The sequence below is a fragment of the Xenia sp. Carnegie-2017 genome, unplaced genomic scaffold (genome assembly GCF_021976095.1).
Source record: "Xenia sp. Carnegie-2017 unplaced genomic scaffold, XeniaSp_v1 HiC_scaffold_23, whole genome shotgun sequence".
In the NCBI taxonomy this organism is placed as follows: Eukaryota; Metazoa; Cnidaria; class Anthozoa; order Malacalcyonacea; family Xeniidae; genus Xenia; species Xenia sp. Carnegie-2017.
In genome coordinates, this window is record NW_025813486.1 from 2,349,163 (window position 1) to 2,372,789 (window position 23,627).

At 34.3% G+C, this 23,627-nt stretch overlaps 5 protein-coding genes across 6 annotated transcripts in view; 4 read left to right on the forward strand and 1 right to left on the reverse strand.

Annotated features, from left to right (window-relative positions):
- The first annotated feature begins 1,613 nt into the window (after nucleotides 1-1,613).
- LOC124449516 (D-arabinitol dehydrogenase 1-like) lies at nucleotides 1,614-3,218 on the forward strand. Its single transcript, XM_047000461.1, has 2 exons — nucleotides 1,614-1,918; nucleotides 2,129-3,218. The coding sequence occupies exons 1-2, from the start codon at nucleotides 1,680-1,682 to the stop codon at nucleotides 2,922-2,924; spliced, it is 1,035 nt and encodes a 344-aa protein (XP_046856417.1). The 5' UTR covers nucleotides 1,614-1,679; the 3' UTR covers nucleotides 2,925-3,218.
- On the reverse strand, nucleotides 3,158-5,388 carry LOC124449515 (transmembrane protein 184B-like). The gene is made up of 7 exons (XM_047000460.1): nucleotides 5,091-5,388; nucleotides 4,520-4,682; nucleotides 4,348-4,438; nucleotides 4,196-4,271; nucleotides 4,028-4,119; nucleotides 3,790-3,959; nucleotides 3,158-3,718 (listed from the first exon to the last, which is right to left on the reverse strand). The coding sequence occupies exons 1-7, from the start codon at nucleotides 5,223-5,225 to the stop codon at nucleotides 3,309-3,311; spliced, it is 1,137 nt and encodes a 378-aa protein (XP_046856416.1). The 5' UTR covers nucleotides 5,226-5,388; the 3' UTR covers nucleotides 3,158-3,308.
- Nucleotides 5,389-5,662: 274 nt separating this feature from the next.
- LOC124449512 (protein MODIFIED TRANSPORT TO THE VACUOLE 1-like) lies at nucleotides 5,663-11,859 on the forward strand. 2 transcript variants are annotated; one of them, XM_047000453.1, is made up of 13 exons: nucleotides 5,663-5,726; nucleotides 6,071-6,143; nucleotides 6,858-6,949; nucleotides 7,041-7,134; nucleotides 7,264-7,331; nucleotides 7,424-7,487; nucleotides 8,858-8,917; nucleotides 9,009-9,176; nucleotides 9,261-9,297; nucleotides 9,405-9,545; nucleotides 9,628-9,706; nucleotides 9,996-10,130; nucleotides 10,824-11,859. In XM_047000453.1, the coding sequence occupies exons 1-13, from the start codon at nucleotides 5,682-5,684 to the stop codon at nucleotides 11,370-11,372; spliced, it is 1,605 nt and encodes a 534-aa protein (XP_046856409.1). In that variant the 5' UTR covers nucleotides 5,663-5,681; the 3' UTR covers nucleotides 11,373-11,859. The 2 variants fall into 2 exon arrangements, with proteins under 2 accessions (XP_046856409.1, XP_046856410.1); XM_047000454.1 differs by lacking the exons at nucleotides 5,663-5,726; nucleotides 6,071-6,143 and having other exon boundaries at nucleotides 6,878-6,949; nucleotides 7,019-7,134.
- Nucleotides 11,860-12,777: 918 nt separating this feature from the next.
- LOC124449517 (inactive rhomboid protein 1-like) lies at nucleotides 12,778-22,981 on the forward strand. The gene is given in 17 exon segments (XM_047000462.1): nucleotides 12,778-13,040; nucleotides 13,887-14,042; nucleotides 14,116-14,428; nucleotides 15,056-15,175; nucleotides 15,239-15,242; nucleotides 15,244-15,361; nucleotides 15,924-16,292; nucleotides 16,518-16,629; nucleotides 16,704-16,787; nucleotides 17,110-17,271; nucleotides 17,489-17,559; nucleotides 17,636-17,702; nucleotides 18,545-18,721; nucleotides 18,835-18,935; nucleotides 19,125-19,278; nucleotides 19,804-21,162; nucleotides 22,593-22,981. Coding segments are annotated over 16 exon segments (2,643 nt in total). The 5' UTR covers nucleotides 12,778-12,846; the 3' UTR covers nucleotides 20,245-21,162; nucleotides 22,593-22,981.
- The window catches only part of LOC124449509 (atrial natriuretic peptide receptor 1-like), a 47,282-nt gene continuing 44,814 nt past the window's right edge, over nucleotides 21,160-23,627 (forward strand). The window contains exon 1 of the mRNA XM_047000441.1: nucleotides 21,160-21,288. Coding sequence (XP_046856397.1) covers nucleotides 21,225-21,288 — 64 coding nt within the window. The 5' untranslated portion in view covers nucleotides 21,160-21,224. The remainder of the gene's footprint in view (nucleotides 21,289-23,627) is intronic.

The window sequence follows — 23,627 nt, forward strand, 5'->3', positions numbered from 1 at the left end:
ATATTATAAGTAAACGCATGATTTCAGGGAATTTTAGTAAAAGTCCGAGAGCGCGACCCAAGGCCTTGATGTTGAGTAACTTCCAACTTTTACCCCTAACTCCATGCTTATTTGTCGAAATGCAAACAGGCTATATGACGAAGATGGTCTACTTAGTACTTACGAGGATTGCGAGAACGTCATAACCAACAGTATCAACAAACAAGCTATATGACAAAGATGGTCTACTGAGTATTTACGAGGATTGCGAGAACGTCATAACCAACAGTATCAACAAACAAGCTATATGACGAAGATGGTCTACTGAGTATTTACGAGGATTGCGAGAACGTCATAACCAACAGTATCAACAAACAAGCTATATGACGAAGATGGTCTACTGAGTATTTACGAGGATTGCGAGAACGTCATAACCAACAGTATCAACAAATAACATTTACAGTGAAAAAGGGTGATGTTGTTATCATGCAATCGGACGAGCGGCGTCGTGGTAAATGGCCCCTTGGGATCGTAGAGGAGTTGTACGAAGACGTGACGGTGTTGTTTGTGCAGTAAAGCTCCGCGCAGGGAAAACGTATTTCGAGAAGATGGTGAACAACCTTTACCTACTAGACGGTTATCGTGCTAGCGTACAGAACCGACCTATGTGCACTTGAATCCTGGAGTACAGGTGTTTACACGGAAAAGAAATGCAGCAGTAACAGCTGAGCAGCGCATCAAGGAAGTGACAGAGTTTGAACTTTAAGTGAGGAGTGAAGGAGAAAAGAAAATTTTGATTATGAACATATATGAAACTTTATTAAAATTCGTCTTCTGTTAAACGAGGACAGTCTCGTAAGGGAATACATATACCTTATCTTAATATGTTGACAGAGAATAACTGCCTTTTTACATTTCAATTCACACAATAGTTATACGTATGTATTGTCGTTGACGAAAAAACTTCTACGCAAAAGCACCTTAACAGGACGCAGAAAGCAAAGAGCAACAACTTTTTCCAACCTTTATTGTGCCTCCACTATCTTTATTTCTGCTGAAACTCAAAAGATATTTTGATTGTACGTCGCAGAATATATGACAGTATATGATGGAGAATGAGAGCAGACGGAGTATGACAAATATTACGTTTCGTAAATATATTCTGTGGTATTTATAAAGTTTGAACATGGAATTATTACTAAGATTTAATGGCTCGTTGGTGAGTATAGTTCCCGCAGTTCAACGGTTAAATATGCATGTAGAACGCTGGAAATGAATTTAACGATTACCAAGGGTTATTACCTCCGACCCATTTTAGACGTACAGGGGTCTGACCGGTGGGTCTGTCTGTACGTAGTCTGGGCGGACCTGGGTATGGCATGGGGTATGAGCAAAATCTCATGCACGAGTAAATTTGAGCCTTGGCAGTATTCGAAGTTGAAGCAATTAGGCCTGTTTTATACTTCGCATTTTACATGCGTCGAATGCATTAGAGACAAAAGAAAATGAGATAAAATTCTTCATTATCTTTTGTTTTGAATGCATTCGACGCATGTAGAATACGACGTATAAAACAGGCCTTAAAAATGAACCGCTGATCAATTTTTATTATTATGATAATTACCTAAGACAGAGTAGAAGTTCTCGATTTCTACGCGAAGCATTTACAAGATATTTTGTACAATTTGTCTCTCTCGAGAATGAATACTGCTCTACAACTTTGGGATGGTGAACTGTCTGTTATCACAACTCCCCCACCTCGAGTCGCATCGCCTCTAGAGATTGTAATAAAAGTTGCTTTTACAGGAGTTAGTGCTTTAGATTTACTGGTTTTGTCTGGTAAATTTCCTTGTCCGAAATCTCTTATTCTTGGCCACGAATTTTCTGGTGTTGTGACGGAAATTGGTAGTGAAGTGAAGCGCTGTTCTGTTGGAGAAAGGTTATTATTTACTTCTTATTTAATCAAAATTAATGACCTTAGAATAGAAACTAATTTGACATTTTGAAACTTGTTTTAAAACATTTCAATATTTAAACACCAAAGTTTGATCCAATGATCTTTGATTCCCAGAATATTGCTTGAAATCCTTGCGCAATTTGAATGTATTTGATAGTTAAAGTAAGAACAGTTCTCTGAAATATTATCTAGAGTTGTAGTCAATCCACACTCAAAGTCTGACAGTTTCAAAGCTCAAGCACATCTCTGCTTTACCAATGAAATTTCAAAATCAATTGGCCTTGGATGCAATGGTGGCTGGGCACACTATTGTCGGGTACCAGCTGCTTTAGCTCATCCAATTCCAACCCAAATTACTTTAGAAGTTGCTGCCTTGGCTGAGCCAATATCTTGTATCCTGCATGCATTGGATTGCATTGGTAACGTATACACTGATGCAGACATACTTATTTGTGGAACAGGAATAATTGGTTTACTGTTTGCAAGTATTTTTCATTATCGAGGTTATCGTAGAGTGACCCTTACTGAGATATCAGAGCAACGTAGGGCTTTAGCTTCAGGTTTGAAACTTGGTTTCAACATTGTACATCCCGACAGTTTAGAAGTTTTGTACAAGCGTAGTATTATAAAAAATACTAGTACATGGGGATTTGATTTGATTATTGATTGCACTGGTATGGATGCTGCTATTGAGCAATCTTTCAAATGGCTTCGCTTTGGAGCAACTTTCTGCATTTTTGGCATTTGTTTACAAGAATCGGAAGTAAAAATCAGCCCCTATGATATTTTGATGAAAGAAATCAAAGTTGTTGGTTCAATTCTGAATTCTCTCACATTTCCAAGATCCATCCAACTTATAGAAGATATGGGCAAGGATTACTTAAGTTATGAGAAATTAGGTATCAAGGTTTATAAACTTCAGGACTATGCTGAAGCATTTTCTTCTTTGAAGAGTGGAAAAATTGCTAAAGCTATGTTTGCTATATAAAACTCTCCTCAATGATAAGAAGTTACAAGTATTAAAGTAAATTTGACTGGAAGCATTATTTTTTTTGATTACAGCTTTATGTCCATCATGTAATAATCACATCTTTCGTCTAGAAGTTTCTTATGGAGAAATGCTTTGATATATGAAAAATTGTTATGAACAACTAAATACAGTCATGTAGTTAAAATTATTGAATATGCATCTTAGCATGCTATCAAGCACAATACATGGAATTTATCTGCATAATAGGTCATCTTAATCAAATTTAAATATATTTCTACAAAAAACTTTAAATATCTACTTTGATCAAACAAATTTACAACAAACCATGACCATCTATCTTCGTCTCATTGTGTTTATGAATAACATATTTAAAAAAGGACTTCAGCATTCAGAGTCAGAATCAAGTAGCATAGTTTCCTCCGAGAATTCATTCTTGTTGTATACAACTTTGGGTTTTAAGTTGTCTTCATTTGTCTGGATTGCTACACCCCCGGCGTATTGTTGGTAGGAGCGAGAAAAATTATGGATGGCATCTGTGACAATATCTTTTGGATTAAGCGTCTGCTTGAAGTTGCTGGAAATACTCTTCATTGCAACAGCTTGGCCTTTCTCGTTCAATTTTCTCTGGTTAAGATAAGATGAATGTGGGAATGCAAACCGCAAAGCTACAGCAGCAAAGAACATTTCTATGCAGATGAGAAAATCTTGACAAGCGTTTGCAATCTTTCCAGATGAAATGTGATTATAGGTATGGATTATTCCCAAACTTTCAAAAATGGCAAGAGTGAAACCTAAATAGCATTAAACATATTGTATACATTACTTCATTTAGGCAAAATATATTGAGTCACCAAAATGTTACCTTGCCAAAATGAGAGAAACACCACAGATTTGATTGTGAAAAATTTCCACACTGGTGAATAAGATGCAAGGAGCTCTTTCGCGGCAGAATAGAAAAGCAAAAGACCATACAGTGCCAATGTGTAGGATATGTTGTATATAATGGTGACATAGAGATAGCCTCGATCAAACCTACAGACATTAAATATTAACATTAAAAGATCTAACAAGTTTATTTAGGTAAAAGTTTGTTCACAAACCTCCATTCACCAGGATCATAATAACCAAGAGGATACAAGACCAGAATAACGATCACCATTATGGGTTTCACAACACAGAATTGAAGAGTTGCCTACGAGCAGAAAGACGATGCGCAATTTACCATTAATGATGCCAAGAATAGATTTTAAACAAAATCCACAGCTTACCTGTTTAAAAAACTTGAGAAAACCAACAGAATATTGCATTCCATTTAGACAACATGTAAATGTAAACCAACTTGACCTAAGTGAAAATTACAATGAAGAAATTTTTATGAATGAAAAGGAAGAAAAATTTGAAAACATAATGGATTCGTTACTTTACGGGACGTCCTCGTAGTTCGTTCATAATGGCTATCTCACCCCCAAGATATTCATAACACAAACTGATGAAGTTATAAATCACAAATGCTACAAAACATAATATGTACAACAAGATTTTAGATTCCTAAAGATTGCTCAACATCAATCCACCGATATCATCTGTTGTACCTTCATAGCAATCTCTTACAGTATCAAAGTAAATGGAATATGAATGTTCAAAAAACAGAAGACTGAGCCATGAATGGAATGCATAGATTGGTACAATGAACAGAATTCTCACAATCCATCGCTGTTGGTTGGGGTTCGTGTAATATTTCAGATGAAGATAAATCTTAAATTGAAAATAATTAAAAATTAGAAAACATTAGCTTTCATTCATTAACTAGCACACAATGTGTTGACCGATGCACACTTTGTGATAGGCCGGAAGAACGGCGTTGAAGAGAAATATTTTCGTTTATCTATCCAGATTCTAATAAGAATATTAAATTATTTTCTTTTATTACAATTGTAAACTTTTTCTCCTATACGATGCCACAAAGCAGAACAACTTATTTCCTAAACTTTTTCGTACATTTTGAGAATGCGATTTTCTTCATAAATATCGTGACATTTCTCATCACTTAGGAAGTCTTTAGTCACGTTTTAAAGCAATAACAACTCAACGAACATTGAAACAAACGCAATTGAAATTCAAAACACAACTAAAACGATTGAACAAGGAGACTAATTTTCTTGCCTGATGTACAGTTATGAGTATTGCAAAAGCGACAAAGACACCAGAAATACTGCGGGCAGCTGCCGTTTTGTAAAAAACATTGCCGTCATGAAGTTTTGGTGCTATCGAAGTATTTTCAGAATTTTGACCGTTCATGATCAAGTCTGTCCCGTTTTCATACTTCTCGACATGGACAATGCCATAAACTAACAAATTTCCTGATTTCAAAACATAAAGAACGACTTTCTGACGAAGACGAAATTCAAACAGTTTTAAAAAGATATTAGTTAACACCTATTTTTAGTCTTTTACTTTTAGTCTTTTTCGTTGACTTTAAATGAAGTATTTCATTTTCTATACTTCAGGTATTATTACGTCATTACACATTACGCATTTAAGGAAACTGTTTATTTGTGGTATAAATTATATGAATTTATTTCATTAAAATTTTACTTTCATATCATTGTTTGAAATAAAATGATGGACTATATTTCATTAGGCTTTTTTTGTACACAAAGGTCAAATCGTGCTGACCATGTCTTTTGAAAATCACAGCCGACATTTTTGTCGTCATTTTGCTTTTTGCGCTAATCGGGTGCAAGTGGATGCAAGATGGCAGCCAAGTCGATCTCATCAAATCTAAAATTTACTACCAAGGTCTGTTTTTAAACTCGCTTGAAGTATTTAGCTTTATTTTAAACCCAATTTAAGGTCGTTGACTGTTGTCAATTTGTTATTTATTGAATGAAATATAAGACAAGTACATTAATGTCTGCATAATGAAGACTTTTTCAAAAGTCCATAACCTGCTATTGTTCAAGAGATCAACTGTTTATCACACATGGACATTGTTATATGTAATTCTAAAGCTTTTTAAGTGTTTTCATACCACAGAACAAAGTGGAAAAGTGTACATTTACATTTTTTTGATATTCTTGATTAAAATTGAATATGAACGTTCTTTAACCCCCTATGAAATATACAAATTCTTATTATTTCAGATACCACTTCTCTTAAAAGCCACTTCAAATGATGAGAAATCAACACAAGGCTATCATCTTCAGGAAATAAGTTGTATGTCAATTTTTCATGATCAAAAACATTACTTCAAATGATAATCTAGTTGCCTAATTTAGATATAAAATAGTATAAAATTGTTTGAAAGAAATGCTCAATACCAAAGTAGAGCATATATTTATAATAAAAAGAAATTACAATTCTTAAAATACTTCGTATATATACCAGTGTGCGAATTAATGGTGTGCAATGTGCAATTTGCACATCGCTTTAGCTAAAATGAAAACAATTGCACATCACTTTTTTAAACGATGTGCAAAAATCAGCGGTTTTAACAAAAAACACTGTCGTAAATCATATGAATTTGTTCAGTTTAAAAATATTAATTTAGCAATGAGCGCTATATAATAATTAACGTAATATCGATTTGATTATGTCTCTAAAGAAACACTTTTTCAAAAAATTGCACATTGTTTTTTCTGAACTAATTTGCACACTGATATATACAAAGTATGAATATAAATATTATACATGTCACGATTAACAGAACTATAGTTTTCATTGTTTTCATTGAATATATTGTTCAATATATTGTTTTCATTCACCAGATGATTGCAGTAAGGTGTGTAACACTGTGTAGTGGATGGTTTCATGATATTATTTATTTTACTTTAATTATTTGTTATTTATTTATTTATTCAATTTGCACCTTAAGTTTGAGTAAGTATTAAAACCTTGGCTGTACTTATTAAAATTTATCTTTTCTTTCAGTGATCTCAAAGTCATCATTTCCTAACTGTAAATCACTGTTGACTTTCTTACTGGGTCGCTTGGAGAAACGAGAGCCTTGCATAAAGTTTAAGGTAGAAGCAATTCAAATTCCTTTCTAAAATGTACAAAATGTTGTTGAAGTGTACAATATGCTATCATAGAAGAATCCTTATGTTCGCTAAGGTGTTGCATATCATGAAGTATCTGGTTGTTAATGGACATGCAGAGTTTCGAAGTCAGTTGCGACGTAATGGAAATGCTATTAAAAAATCTGTTGGTAAGAAATGTATTCTAACTCCTGAGGGAGGGGTGGGGGGTGGAGTAGTGAAAGGGGGGCATACAATTAAAATAATGCATGCTTGACATATACATATGGTGTGTAATCATACATTGTTGTTTCTGTTAGATTTTCTTGGTGACTTTGATCCAATTCATGGTGATGGATTAAACATTAAAGTTAGACAGGCAGCTTCAGTAAAGTGACCATTATTTCCCTTTCTGCTTTGCTATTTTTACTTTGCTATTCAAACTTTGCTATTTTTACTACATCTTTTCTTTACTTCTAGGATCTGGAGAAACTCTTGTTTGATGTTGACAATCCTGATGTTGAAGTCATTTATAAGTCTATGTGTATGTATGATTGTTATATTATGAGAATACATGTAGGTATATATATGTACATACAAGGACATGTGTGCTTAGAACATGATTAATAGGTGTATGTATAATGATGTATGTCAATATGTGTGTATGTACATGTACATATATGAACATAAAGTAAATGGTTTGAACCCGGGAGTATCATAATATGTTTGTGGATGAAGATCGTCGTGGTTAGTAGAGTCCTGAGAAGGACTGTTGTTGTTGTTGTTGACTGACGTTTCGACAACCTTAGCGGCAGTCATCTTCAAAGTCAAGTTGTAGAAACGTCAGTCAACGTCAACAACAACAGTCCTTCTCAGGACTCTACTAACCTGGACGATCTACATCCATAAACATATATGAACATGTTTGTTTATATTGATGGATAGGTATGTGAAGGATACATGAGGATGTGTGTATGTATACTTATATATAAACGGAACATCAGAAATGACACCAAGACTACTCCGACCATTCAAAATAGACATCGCACATAAACCAACACACAAACTCAAATCATACTTCACTAAACATAAAGACCGAACAACGACATTTGACACAACCAACGCGATCTACATGATACCATGTAAAGATTGCCCTAAACAGTACATAGGACAAACATCCAAGAAAATTGAAACAAGACTCACTGAACACAAGAATGCCATCAAACGACGTGACCCAAAATCACTACCAGCAGAACATACCTACGATACCAACCACACATTTGACTGGACAAAAACACAACTTCTTGGACGCGCACAGACAAAACACGCACGAGAATTCAAAGAGGCATGGTACAGCAAAGACAACAACACAATAAACAGACATATTGACATCCCCATCATCTATTCACAACTAAAGACAAAACCAAAACAAGAAACTAATAACACAACGACTAAAATAAAACACTAGAATTTCATTAACGCAATCCATACACCCGAAACCATGACAACGCATCTTATACCATCCAATAATATCAACTCAACTACAAAATCTTTGTAAATAATATATTCTTACATTCTGACGAAGGCTCGAAGCACCGAGTTGAAAGCTTAATAAAAAAAACAATTTCAAAATAAAAATCCAGAGAATCCTTAATATTATCATACTTATGTGTATATCGATGTAATTATTTAACATGAATAGGTGTGAATATATTTGTACATTTACATATATTTATGTACATATAACCATGTTTGTGGATAAAGAGGATATATGTACGTGTGACTATGTCTTGTTTGGTGGCTGGTGTAAAAACTTGTATTTAATGTTTTTGCCATTGCTAACACTTTATATGTCTTTTTTTCTTTACTATTTTTGTAAATTAAATTCTCTTTTCTTGATATCTTTTTATGTAGTAGCTTCAGAATGCTCAAAAAAGATGGATGGTTTTGGATACTCCAAAACACCAGAACCACGTACGTAAGAGATACCTTTCATCCAAGATGTTGTTGATCAAAGATATTTATTGTTACTGTCAACATCAATATCATATTTTTATGATTTTAGAACAGGAATCGTCGTTGATGGAAACTTTAAAAACGAAAGTTATAAACTCTACATCAGAAATGTTCAATATTTCTAGACCAGCAGCGAACCACTCCAATGCAACACCTGACCCACATCATCGCTATACTCCTGTTGATTTAAGGGATACCGATATTGAAATAGAAAATTGTATGTTGCCAATTCATTTTTCTTTACTTTAATCAAACTTCTTAGTTACTCTAATTGTCTAATGTCTTTTTGTTTTATTTTCAGTCGAGATTTCAACAATTACAAATGAAAAGCAAGCAAAGTGTGTGCTGTTTTATTTTCTTGAGCAGTTTCTTTAAAATTTCATATTTCAATTTTAAAAAGATTTGCACGATCGTTCTCTTACGTTAAATTTCAACTTTAACACAGTTCTGATAATCTTCACAACAAGAATGATGATTTGGATGTAGACCGCTGTTATTATGAACGCAGGCTCGTCAACCGTATTACATCCGGGAATGGCATCACTAACGTTCCTGACCGAGAATCTCTTAAAGATTTTTTAAGCGAGTGCGTTTTTTCGTGATTTGAGTGAACGCATTTTATTTAAGTCATAAAAATAAGCAAAATGTTGATTTTTTTTATATTTCAGAGCTTCTTCCTTAGATCTGTGTGCTATTTTGGATCTGTTAGACGAAAAGATGAAAAATTTTCCCGTTAATGTTCAGTTGGTGAGAAAATTGTTGCATTATGATGTTTTTGTTTTGCTGCGTGTTCAAAATAAAACCATTTCCCCATTTGGTGTCTGTTTGTTCCTGAAAGGGTTTTGACGAACTTCGAAGGGAGTTTTTTGTTCAATTACACAAGCAGACGTTCTAAAAACAGTCTTACTGTAAAGAAGAAATAACACTCTGAATGTTTGACATTACTTTAAGAAATTAATGTTGAAAACTTTTGTCTGTTCTTACATTGTCCTTAGTTGGCATAATGTTTATATGTATTTTTAATTTCTTCATCAAGAAAACTCTGCACGTTCTGGAATGTTTATTAAGAAGCAAATTCGCTGATGTTCCACGCAAAGTTAAAGAACATTGTCCTAATATTTCATCGCTTGCTGAATCTCCAGATATCAGTGTTCAAGCAAAGGCAAAAAAAGTATGTTTTCATCGTGAAATTTTTCTACCTACTGACGTGTACTTTTCATAATTTATAATCATTCTGTAACTGCGTACCTCTAGCCACAACTACCCATACTTATACATTATTATTCATAATTTATAATCATTCTGTAACTGCGTACCTCTAGCCTCAACTACCCATACTTATACATTATTATCCATAATTTATAATCATTCTGTAACTGCGTACCTCTAGCCACAACTACCCATACCTATACATTATTATCCATAATTTATAATCATTCTGTAACTGCGTACCTCTAGCCACAACTACCCATACTTATACATTATTATCCATAATTTATAATCATTCTGTAACTGCGTACCTCTAGCCACAACTACCCATACTTATACATTATTATCCATAATTTATAATCATTCTGTAACTGCGTACCTCTAGCCTCAACTATCCATACTTATACATTATTATCCATAATTTATAATCATTCTGTAACTGCGTACCTCTAGCCTCAACTACCCATACTTATACATTATTATTCATAATTTATAATCATTCTGTAACTGCGTACCTCTAGCCACAACTACCCATACTTATACATTATTATTCATAATTTATAATCATTCTGTAACTGCGTACCTCTTGCCACAACTACCCATACTTATACATTATTATCCATAGTAATCAGCCGCTGCTGATTGGTTTATTTAGATAGTACTATGCATCAATTCTTCATTGGAGGAAGATTTAGGAAATTCCTTAGTTCCGCCTGGTTACGAAGAATCAAAAGAGCTTCCAAAGATAGACACTCCTCAACTGAACTCTTTATTTACTGGAATGAATGTCAAAGACAATGGTCTGGATAAACCTGCTACTGACTGCAAAGATACTGGAGTACTTTCTCATGTTTCGGCAAGTGAAACTATTTGTACCCTAGTGGATTTGGTTGATACTGTCCCAACTGAACAAATTTCGGTAAATGTTTGCACGGACATGAGCGAGGAAAAAATTAGACAATCGTCTTCAGTGTCTGTTGACAAAATTCCCTCAAATTTTCAATTTCTTACTTTTGAAGCTGAAGGCAAGTATTTAGACAATAATTTAACAGACGAAACTGTAAATTCATTCTCAAACGAACGTGATTTATTGGACCTTCAATCTTCGTGCACAAATATGGTCGAAAATGGGCAAAATGTGACGTCACAAATATCTGAAAACTTGTTACTTATGGACAGCGTCGACAACCTCAGTACTTCATAACAACAGTCAAACAAACGAGAATGGACCCTATTTCTTCAAAACATCGAATTTTCAAACTTTAAACAGCAATATGCAACAGCTGTCACAAACTTCTCTTCGTAATACAACTTATGGTGGAATTCTCCCTAATACGAGCTCTTCGTTCACCGGCTCTGGACGACTATTCCCGAAAGACATGAAATCGGAAACAGACGGATTTGATTTTGTACGAAAATCTAAATCGGATGCCTTCAGTTTTATCCAAGACGAAATCCTGGCCAGTAAACCAAAAACAAAATAATATTGAGTCGTGGAAATACTGTTGGCCAGCAGGAATAAACCTTAAATGAAGATATGATCATTCTTTCATAGGAATAAACCTTTTGGCAACAAATTACATCGTGTTTTTTTTAAAAAATTTCTATTATGTACAACATCTGCTTAAAAATAGCTCAATTTAATTCTATTCATTTAGAAACTAATCCAATATCTTTGCGGCATTTGAAAATATTTTGTTTCCTTTTACTGTAAAACAATAGACGCGTGAAAATCAGGGGAAATTGTTCCTTCTCAAATATCAGATTGACATCCTTAAGGCACATCACCCCGGACCAACATTTTTGAAAGTTGAATTCAATTTCGCGCTTGCTTATGTTATGATCGAGAATGAACAGTGAAAAAAATCATGATGGCTACTCCATGGCATTGATCTATATTGACTCATTCCTGAGTCAAGTGTTGGTCAATTAAAATGCTTATTCTTTTAGATTGATATCGAAATTTTGAAACACATGCTTTTTGTGTAATATCAAGGAGCAGTTTTAACGTTGAGTTAAAAAAAAGTCGAGAACGTGATGAAAAATTGAATATATCACGAAAAATACCAAGATCTTTTGACATCAGTTCCATGGAGACAAGTAAACCAAGGTAATTTGACTATGGTTTTTTCTTTTATTATTGTGACCTTTAAACTTATCTTCGAAATTGCGCATCTGCCATGAGCTTTTGTTGTTGGTGGTTTACTTTTATAATGGTGCCATGATAATAGACATTAACTTAAACGAACTTTTTATTCATGACATTGCTTAGAGAAAGGCAGGTGTCGTTACTAGAAAGAAAAAGACTCCTTTAAGCGTTCGGCCTTTTTTCATAATCAACATAGTTTGTCGTGCCTACGCAGTATTCCTAGAGCTATTATTACGATATATCTATAAAATATTTGTTGTTAATGTTGATTCGCATTGCTGCATTCACTGTTTTCTATGTAACATATACGTGTATTTTCATGAATACCATTGTTAGATAAAAAGATTTGAAAAATTCAACAACTTGACAATAAGTAAAAAATTATTTTTAATTTGACATTTGCGTCTGCGGTACATGGTTATCAGCGGTTTTCGCTCAATTAAAATTTCATGTTCGACAATTATGCAATTTTTTCATTTTGAACATCTTCGTGAACAAACTATTGCTTCCGAATAAGTAGATATTTAATATGGATGGTACATATCAACCAACAACAGAACCTACATCTCCAAATGAGCGTACAGGCTGTGGTTTTCGATCATTGTGGCAGCGCTCACGCGGTAGTCATGCTGTAAGTCTGACCGATTCTCAAAGCGATTCTGATGATGATGAAAACGCACAACCAAAAAAGTCGAAACGGGTTTCATCAAAAAAGAACTATAGGTATAATGTACTAAAGACGTCTCATAAAGCTTTAGTGCGTTTATATTTGTTTTTCGTTTATCAATGATTCAATAAGCGAAGTGTTCCTTGTGAAAACAGGTGTCGAAATATATAACATATCAATAATTACCTGGTATGAACGCGTTTTTCTACAGTAAACAACGTATTATCAACAAATATATAAATTAATGCCTTGCCTATTGTATCGTTTATCGTATAAAGTATTTTTGCTGGAATCACATTGTTATTTCATCGTGATTTCTACTGCTTAAAGAATGTCAGTAATATTGATGTTCTCATTATACGCCCTGTCATCATATTGTTGATATTTTATAATCTTAGCTTTATGGATGTTTGATGATAGTTAAGAATTAAAATAATCACAAAATTGAAGAAGAAAGCTCTCTGTCATGTAGATAGAATTAATTTTCAAGGCTTATTTGCGATTGAACTTGCCTAATTATCCATCGTAGATCAGTAAATCTTAATTATTGCCGAAAAGAGTAATATTATATTGTTTATTACACATCAAAATATGATTTCCTGTCTTTAAATGCATTCTTTTATTGTGTCTCAAGGCAATTTTTCTTTGTATGTATGTATAATGCGCATATTTTTACGGGTTTTTGGCAGTGTTGTATCAATTTAAATATTAATGGTTTCTTATGAACTCTTCAACTAATATTGCTTAAATATTTAATGAATTTTCCAAAACAAGTTCATGATCAAGCTTTGTATTTATTAATGTTAATCCGCTCCTTTGAATCACATGACTATGGTGATGTTTGCTAAACTATTGTATGTATTAGTTGGCAAAGATTAATTCAAACATTATTTCGATTCTAGACAATTATGTCGTCCATTGCCATGTATACCGGACCAAGCATCAGGTGAAGGACCCTCAAGGGCAGCTTCTAAGACCTCCCTGGGTAGTACCTTAGAAAGAGATGTTGAAACTGAGAAACAGTCACCTCCTGGAAGCAAATGGAATTTAGTGCGAAGGTACCAATATCTCATCCTCCAAAATGGCAACAGTTGTGAAATTAGGCTTTTTAATGTTTTGACTTTTTCATAGTAAAATCAAAAAAGGAACAGAGGATTTCTTTTGCATTTGTGAAGATGAACAACAACGTCAGTTGTTACAGCAAAAATGGATGGCTCGTCGTAAACGTTATTGTAGTAAAATGTATGGTCAACTAGTGAATCGTGATCAAGTGGATGGTGGTGCAACACCTGGCTATGGTAGTGCTCGTAGCAGCATTAGCCATCAGAATATTAATTCAATTGCTCCTGTCAATGCAGGACAAACACCAGTGTTGCAAAGGGCCAGGAGTCGCAAGGAATCTGTGGCTTCAATGGCTTGGCAAGGTCTTAAAGTTAGAATATTGGTGAGTGGTATTTGTAAAGATTAGTCAGTCTTGTTTTTTTAGCTCAATCATGTTTGCTATCATTGCTTATAACTCGTATTTTACATGGCAAATTTTCATTTTGCAAGGGGGGGGGGGTGTGTGACTTTGCAACAGCTCATATTTTCTTTGGTCAAATATTCATTTTGTTGGTGGTGTGAGGGGGTGTGACTTTCCAAGTACTCATATTTATGTATGGTCAATTTATTCATTTTACAGGGGGGTGACTTTCCAAGTACTCATATTTATGTATGGTCAATTTATTCATTTTACAGGGGGGTGACTTTCCAAGTACTCATATTTATGTATGGTCAATTTATTCATTTTACAGGGGGGTGACTTTCCAAGTACTCATATTTTTGTATGGTCAATTTATTCATTTGACAGGGGTGATGTTCCAAGTACTCATATTTTTGTATGGTCAATTTATTCATTTGACAGGGGGGTGACTTTCCAAGTACTCATATTTTTGTATGGTCAATTTATTCATTTTACAGGGGGGTAACTTTCCAAGTACTCATATTTTTGTATGGTCAATTTATCACTTTATAGGGGGGGTGATGTTCCAAGTACCCATATTTATGTATGGTCAATTTATTCATTTTACAGGGGGGTGACTTTCCAAGAGCAATGGCTCATGGAGATATGATTGGTAAAGGACGAAGTTTTGCTCCTGCAACTCTTGCTAATTTGACTCGTGATGAGGAAGATGGTGTATTTGAAAGTGCTGTAAGTGAAGTGACATCAAGATTAGTAATTTTTCATTAAGTAATCATTTCTTTCTTGCATCAGCCAAGCAGCCCGAAATCGTTCCGAGACATTGATGAGGTTTTCTTTGATTTCACCTCTGAGGCCTGCTTCCACCCAATCCTCCTTGCCTGCAATTAGGGAAGATGATGAGGTGGATGGACCAAGGTGAGTCATATGACTTGTAGTTGTGAATGTCTATAGAAGAGTTATTCTAAAAGAATGAATGTTTGTAATGCTGAATATACTTTATTGTTAACAATACCTGTTTTCCCATGTCTTTAAGATTTTCACTTATCTATACCTCATAAATGCCCTATATATACCCTCTACATACCTATATATACCCAATAAATACCTATATATACCCTCTAAATACCTATATATACCCTCTAAATACCTATATATACCCTCTAAATACCTATATATATACCTATATATACCCTCTACATACCTATATATACCCAATAAATACCTATATATACCCTCTAAATACCTATATATACCTCTACATACCTATATATACCCAATAAATACCTATATATACCCTCTAAATACCTATATATACCCTCTACATACCTATATATACCCAATAAATACCTATATATACTCTCTAAATACCTATATATACCCTCTAAATACTATATATACCCTCTACATACCTATATATACCCTCTAAATGCCCTATTTATACCCTGTTAATCCTTCATAGACAATCCATATTTTGTAGAGACAATGCTTCACCAAAGATCGACATTGTTCCTGAACTTCCAGAGAAATTTCGACAAGGAAATGTAAAAAGGAATTTTCCTCTGTCATTGCCAACTAGACATGGTGTTACACGACCACAGGAAGAACGAGGCCCGCTAACGGGTATTGTACCCTCCGATCCTGTACCCCGCTTTGGTCGACAGATCAGTACAGCAAGCCAGCGTGGTAATAGGATAAACAGGTTACCCCATGCACCACCAGTTCCTATATCCAGTAACAGACGACAAATTGGTAAAGGTTTAGTTGGACGATGGTTGAATCGTACCATTAAGAAGCAGCGACTTACGAGTGATGTGAAAGAGCAAATGAACAGTTTAGAAGATCATAGGTTTGTTTGTGTTATGATATGAATTTTATTTTCTTATCATCTGACTTTACATGTTACTGCACGTAATTTGTTAAAGTATAAATATTTTAAAAATACATTTTTGAAACAGACGTAACTTTACGTATGTACCGTGTTCGAATTCTCATTCTTTTGCTCAATCATTTATTTAAAATGGAAATACTCTAGGAAATTATCCTAAATCATTTTTTTACTCTCATTGTTCAGGCCATATTTCACCTACTGGATTTCATTTGTTCAAACAACAATTCTTATTATAACCTTGGCTGTATACGGCTTTGCTTCAGTTGGTTTCACAGTCACTGAACGTATTGAAACGGTAAAAAAACACGAAAATTCATATGAAAACGAAACATTTTTGTCGTTGGTTGTTTAAGTTGTTTGATGGTTTAGGTGCATCGAAGTCGCGGAGGTTATTTGACTCAAGAAAAAGTTGTGACTGAAATACCTGATAATTTTTGGATTGGTCCTTCTAGGGTAAGTTGATGTTGTAGTCCTAAGGAGGATTGTTTTTGTTGTTGTTGACTGACGTTTCGACAACCTTAGCGGTAGTCATCTTCAGAGTGATTTGACTCTGAAGATGACCACCGCTAAAGTTGTCGAAACGTCAGTCAACAACAACAAAAACAGTCCTTCTCAGGACTATACCAACCTGGACGATCTACATTTACAAACATGTAACGATACTCCCGGGTTCAAACCATTTACTTTATTGTAGTTATACTTGATTGTTTATGTACAGTTTATTGACTGTAACTATTACTTGATTGCAATTGAAATATGATTTTGTTTTCGTCAGGATGCGCTCATCCAACTCGGTGCAAAATATGCGCCTTGCATGAGAAAAGACAAAGAATTGAGTCGTTTGTTGAAGAAGGAAAGAAAAGAAGAAGCAGAAACTGGATGTTGCATTGGTACGGATCAAAATGGCTGTATACAAAAATCTCAAGAACAATGTAAGGTATGTTTTTATCAACTCATTTCTTTAATGAAAGTGTTTAGTTTTGAATGGTTATTTCTCAATTGTAAATTTAAAATACCTTCGACTGTCCCTAAATGTCCTTCAATATCCAATTTTTTCTCACATGAGGTAATTCTGGTACTGTCCCTAAATGTCCTTCAATATCCAATTTTTTCTCACATGATGTAATTCTGGTGTCTACGTATGATTTCTTCAGAGGACGTTTTCAACATTGCACAAATTCTCCGCCAACAACTCTTCAAGAGTCGTATGTGGTCAAGATCCTGAGTATGTTTTTAAAATATTTTTTCTTTTCATCCCTTCAAGTCTGATGCTTTAATAAAAGTTTGTTTGAAATTTCCAGATCGTGTCTTGATCCACCGTCCGTTAAACCGAACGAATGGCCTCCATTCGACATCACAAAATGGCCTGTAAGTTCATGAAAGTAACGTTTTATTTATGATAGTGCAAATATTGTGATGGCAAACAGTGTAAATTTTACAAAATGCATGTTTCTATAATTTTATATGCTACACGTTTTGTTTGTGTATCTTGGTTGATGCTCAACTTTGGTTGGTGAAGGTTTTACAAATATCAGCGAACTCAAGATTTATATACATATCTAGGCTTCAGTTAACATAAATTATATGGAGATCAGTGGAACATTATGTGGAACTCAACACATATAATATAAACATCAAGAACTAAATATATGTATATATAGATCAGTGACAAAGGCCAGCCAAACATTTACTCTTGCAATCCAAAATTTTCAGCAAAAATGTGATTCATTTCTTTAAAAATTAATTCCATTCATTTCTTTTCCCCCAGAAAAGTTATTTGCATTGTAGAAATTGAAGACTGACTTCGCTACTGATAATGAGTTTAGGAAATAACCAAGGTTAATGTCAGAGGAACGGCGCGCGCAGACTGAGAACGAGTATCACATATCGCATGCTATATACACGGACAGACATAGCATTAGGTCATCATTATTGACAGCTTGCACTAGAGTACAGCACAAAATTTTTTTCATTTTTCTTTCCCACCGAACTCGATTCGTTGTGAAGATGTAGACAGGGGGGTCAGGCTCTAAATGATTGGGATCACTTACGAACCTGAACTCCAGGTTAGTCAAGTACAAACCGACCCCTCCCCCCTGATCGTAAAAATATTCATGATCACCTTAGATACGTATGTAATTGATGAACTATTTAACTTTGACGATGAACAGAAGTTGCACAAAAAAAGTTACGATGTATTTTATTTGAAGGTATGCAAAAAGCTGTCAGACGAAACAAAAAACGACTCAAATTATGCCCATTTGAGCTGTCGTATTACTGGTCGGCCATGTTGCATACGTGATCAAGCTGAATGTCGTATAATCAGCAAAGAATATTGTGATTTTTTACATGGTGTGTACCATGAAGAGGCAACTCTTTGTTCACAGGTATACTACAATGTACTACTTGGTAATTTCACGTTGTTTCCTTGCTAAAGATATAAGTCGTCTTTTCTTTCGTTTGTTAACGAAACGTTTTCCTTTCCATTCATTCATTCTAGGTTGACTGTCTTGGGGCTACCTGTGGTCTTTTACCGTTCTCCAATCCAGAAACGCCAGATCAGATTTACAGATTGTGGCTTTCCTTGTTTTTACATGCTGGGTAGGTTTGACTTAAGTTGGTTTAAGTTGATGAAGGTACATTATAATGGTCGTATGCTTGTTGTAAGATCCCTGTAGGATGACTTATAGAAATCTTGAAAAAATCATTATTGCTAACTTTAGCCCCTCTTCTTTTCCGAGGTATCTACGTATGTTGAGCCTACAATGTTGTTTATATCTTTGTTCGTAGGATACTTCATTTATGCATTACTCTAATCTTTCACTTCACAATCTTGAAGGATATGGAAAAATTTGCTGGATGGTTTAGGATAGCTATAATTTATATATTCAGTGGAATGGGAGGTAATCTTTTGAGCGCTTTGGTCACACCATATCAACCAGAGGTAAGTCTTTCATTTCGAAAACTGGTCTACTCTCGGGGAAACTAAAATCGTAAAGTTGAATTGAAAAAGTTCCATGCCATTATATATTATCTAAGAAACAAAAGATTATTACTGTGTTTGCACAGGCTTATGCAAACCGAGGAAACCTTTGTGAGAACTCAAGAGCAGATCAGTGCAAGCCCGAGACCGAAGGTCGAGAGTTTTCACAAATGTCTCCGAGGTTTGCATAAGCCAGTGCAAACACGAAAAACATCTTTTATTTCATTTATAAAATAACAATAATGCAAAACAGACAAATTTAAAGTAAACATTTTAATTTTTCCTCTAAAATGTATTCATGATCGATTTGCAAATTCTTTTTGACTGACTGATTGATTGTAATGGTTGATTTCATTGGTTGAGCTCAGATGTGTTTTGCAGTGGCTAATGCAAACACAGCTGTAGACCAATCAGCGCACGCGTTTCATTGTGTTTAGTTTATAAAATATCATGAAAGATTTATATTGTTATTTTTGTGACTTCTAGGTTGGTCCTTCGGGCGCTCTGTTTGGTATTATAGCTTGCTTATTGGTTGAACTTGTTCAAAACTGGCAAATCATCAAGACACCTTTGAAAAACGCCATAAAATTAGTTGTATTAACATTTATATTGTTGCTTGTTGGTTGTCTTCCTTGGGTGGATAACTTTGCTCATCTTGGGGGTTTGCTGTTCGGTATTTTACTTGGTTTTGCCTTTTTACCCTACATAACTTTTGGCGTATGGGATCGTCGTCGTAAGATCATTCAAATCGTTGTTTCCCTTGGTTTGAGCATCGCTATATTCACTATTTTATGTATTCTGTTTTTTGTCGACCAGAAAAGCACTTGTTCCGGCTGTCATTATTTGAATTGCATTCCATTGACGGAGAATTTTTGCTCTCCCGCGCTTGGCGGTCGGGGACTGAGCCCTAGAATTACTGATCGATGAAGAAAATGATTTTTTGGAGCATTAAGAACGAGTAAGGATTGACTGGGGATCAACGACATGTTCATTGAATTGCACGTAGTTCACTGAACTATTGTGGATATATTTGGACATCGTGACTTTAAATGGATGTGGAGGAGCCGTTCAAGTGGACACAGGTCAAATAATTTGTAAAAATACCAGAGGTGGTAAAGATGTATATATATGGTTACATTTGACGATTTATGTTGATTTATTGATATTACGAACAATGACGTCATGTTAAAATCAATTCATCAGTTAATCAGTTAGTTCAAAAACAAGCAATGGATATCTTAGAACGATGATGGATTTTTGAGTACAGTAAAGAATGATTGAAAGGTGGTCTATGGAGAGTACTAAAGAGATGTTAAAGGACATCAATTGATATTTGTTCACTCGGGCAGCTGAGAGGTATGGAGAGAAGATTGACATTTTGGTCTTTTCTGACAATGAATTCATCAAATACATTAATTGCCAAAGGATAAATTTTTACGTCTTGCATATTTTTCCTAAAACCTGTAAATAATTATTTTTCTTAATGGAAAATTCGAAAATTTTCAACTTGACAAAAACGAAGAACTGACGTTTCTGTTGTCGACATTTTTCGTCTTGATGTTGTGTGCTATTGTCACATGGTGTTGTGTCTTATTCACGTGCTAATCATGTGCATTGTCTTCAAAGCCGACATGCGCTAATAAAATCTCTGGTTTCGTTTTTTATAAACAAATATGTTTATTATTTTATTTTACGTGTAAAGTTTGGCCGATGATTCCAAATTGTTCAAAATCTACATAGCCACATGTTGAACTGTTTTCGTTTTGACACATTCAACTACAGAAGAAAAAAATGATAAATTGAATAAATGTAAAATTATAAAAGATGACCCTTGAATATAGATACGTGACCTGTATCGTCCTCTTACTTGTGTTCATACATATGTATGTAAGTTGTTGTTGTTCCAGATGGCAAATCCTTCAAGGAATATTTCGTGTTTTATTTTGTCCTTTTTACTAACGGCGTCATTTAGTAAGTTACGTATACAATACATATTTTTAATCCTGGTTTGTTAGTATTTGTCTTTGGAATCGCAAGAATCGGCTATTTATTTCATATCAGGCTGACTAACTCATGCATTCCAGATGTCCTGTATAACTAAATTTCTGGTTTATTATATTTCTAACATCGTGGAAGACCTAAGACGTACATATGACATAGTGTAAATTCAATTGATTTATGTAGAGGGCTCATACAGTTGCACTTATTCTTTATAGTAGCGAAGTCAGCCCGTTTTACTCCAATACAAATATTTTTGTATTCATTCACTGGACAAACAACAAACAAAATTATTTTTTACTCTGGTTTTAACTCAAAAATTTGCATTATCCAAACACTTTGAACTTTGCTACTAAATGCAAATTATTATCGTGAAAGTTCAGGGCGAATTGCTTTGATAGCTTGATTGAAAATCAAAAGTTATTCTTTAACATTGCACCCAGAGCAGCAGCAGATAATATCAGATTATCTGTAATCATAAACTTTAATACCTGTTGGTTTTTACAATAAATTATATACTGAAAATTAAATAATAAAAATTGTATAATAAATATTATACCATAAAAATGATGCAAGTCTTGCAGAATGTTGAGTAGCGTTTTCCCATGGGTATAGCATGTCATCTACACATGCAAATGCTCCCTATGTCTAAAGGTATTATAAAATCTATAGTTGGCAAAATACTTACTTTCCAAAGAGGCAGTCATCCTTATAAAAATTGGCCACATTGCAGAGAACGCAATTTTGCTCCCAACATTTGTCAAGTGACAAGTTTTGGTGCCCCTGAGTTGTAAAACAGAAAACAGAAAACTAACACAATTTAAGGTGTTTATGTACATTTGTACACTTGAGTCTGTCCATTGGTTGATTTCTTCCAGCTTTCTGCCCCTGAGATCTTTGCAAAAACAGACATACTCTGAAGGTTGTGTCAAGTTGGAATATTTGTTGTCTGATCTTTTAAATACTAATTAGAATCATTTTATTCCGCATTTTAAATGTGCTTGAACTTAAAAAGTCTTTCAGAATTTAACAATGAATATATCAAAATTATCTTCCAAACCTTGCAATTGTCATCATGTATAAATTGCATAAATAAATTTTGTATAGTTCTATTCTTGAGTGCAAAGTTGACATCTAAGATCGATGTTCTTATTCCATCCCACCATGGAACATATTACAGTTAGTACAACCTCAATCCCAAGCAAATTTGTATTCTACTTTTGATATGGTTTTTCTAACAAATCCACTTTTATTTTTTGTTTATATTCATTGTATAGGTCAATATTTGGATGCAAGGTCAACATACAAGATAGGCGTTCTTATTCCATTTAATAATGGTGAATATTGTCCAAGTTATGCTGTAGATCATTCCCAAGGGCTGTTGTATGCTCCTGCTATACAAGTAGCAATGGAGGACATTAAAAAGGACAAGACATTAAACTTTAACATAAATTTGGTGTGGAATGACACATATTGTGATGAATTTCTCAGTATAAAACAGCAAATTTGGCAACTTAGTAATGGTGTTGATGTGTTTGTTGGACCATTTCTTAATTGTCTGACAGCAGCCAACATTGCTTCTGCTTTTAATAAACCAATGATGTCTTTTGTAAGTATGAATTTCATAATTATAATTAAAGACAACTGCTTTAGTAGTCAAAACTTAGATAGAACATTTTTGTTTGGTGCTATGAGATGCCACTTAGGTTGTCCAAAACTAGATGTGGTGGAAGATTGGGTTACTGAAAAATCGTGTTTCAAAATTTTGTTTAACATTTTTAACAATCTTTAGGTAATTTTTAAAGCATAATGCTAACATATTTAAACAAAACTGCACTCCATAATTTTTTGCTACTTTACTGACTTAAATACATCTCAAGTAATTTTTTAAATGCACAATTAACTTAAGTTACCTTAAAATCTTTAACAAAAATGTGGTTAGGTTACCAAAATTTTGGACAGCCTGCATTGGTTTGCGGCTTGATTGTTAAATATATACAGCTTAAAAGGAATTATTGTATATGCACACCTTGTGGGCTTGTAACAAGTGGCTATATAGACATGTTCAGGGAAAGAGATAATTTTCCCTACCAAATGATTATAAACAAACAAACAAACAAACAACATTTGTATTCCGGCCAGTATTAATCCCCGCCAGGGGGGTTGACCGGTCCATGAACTTTCCTACGCCAAACGTCTCTATCTCTCGCCATATCTCTCGTTATACCATCGCCTTCATATCACTCTTCACAGCATCCATCCATCTCCTTCTCGGTCTACCTCGTTTGCGGACTCCATCAACATTCATATGC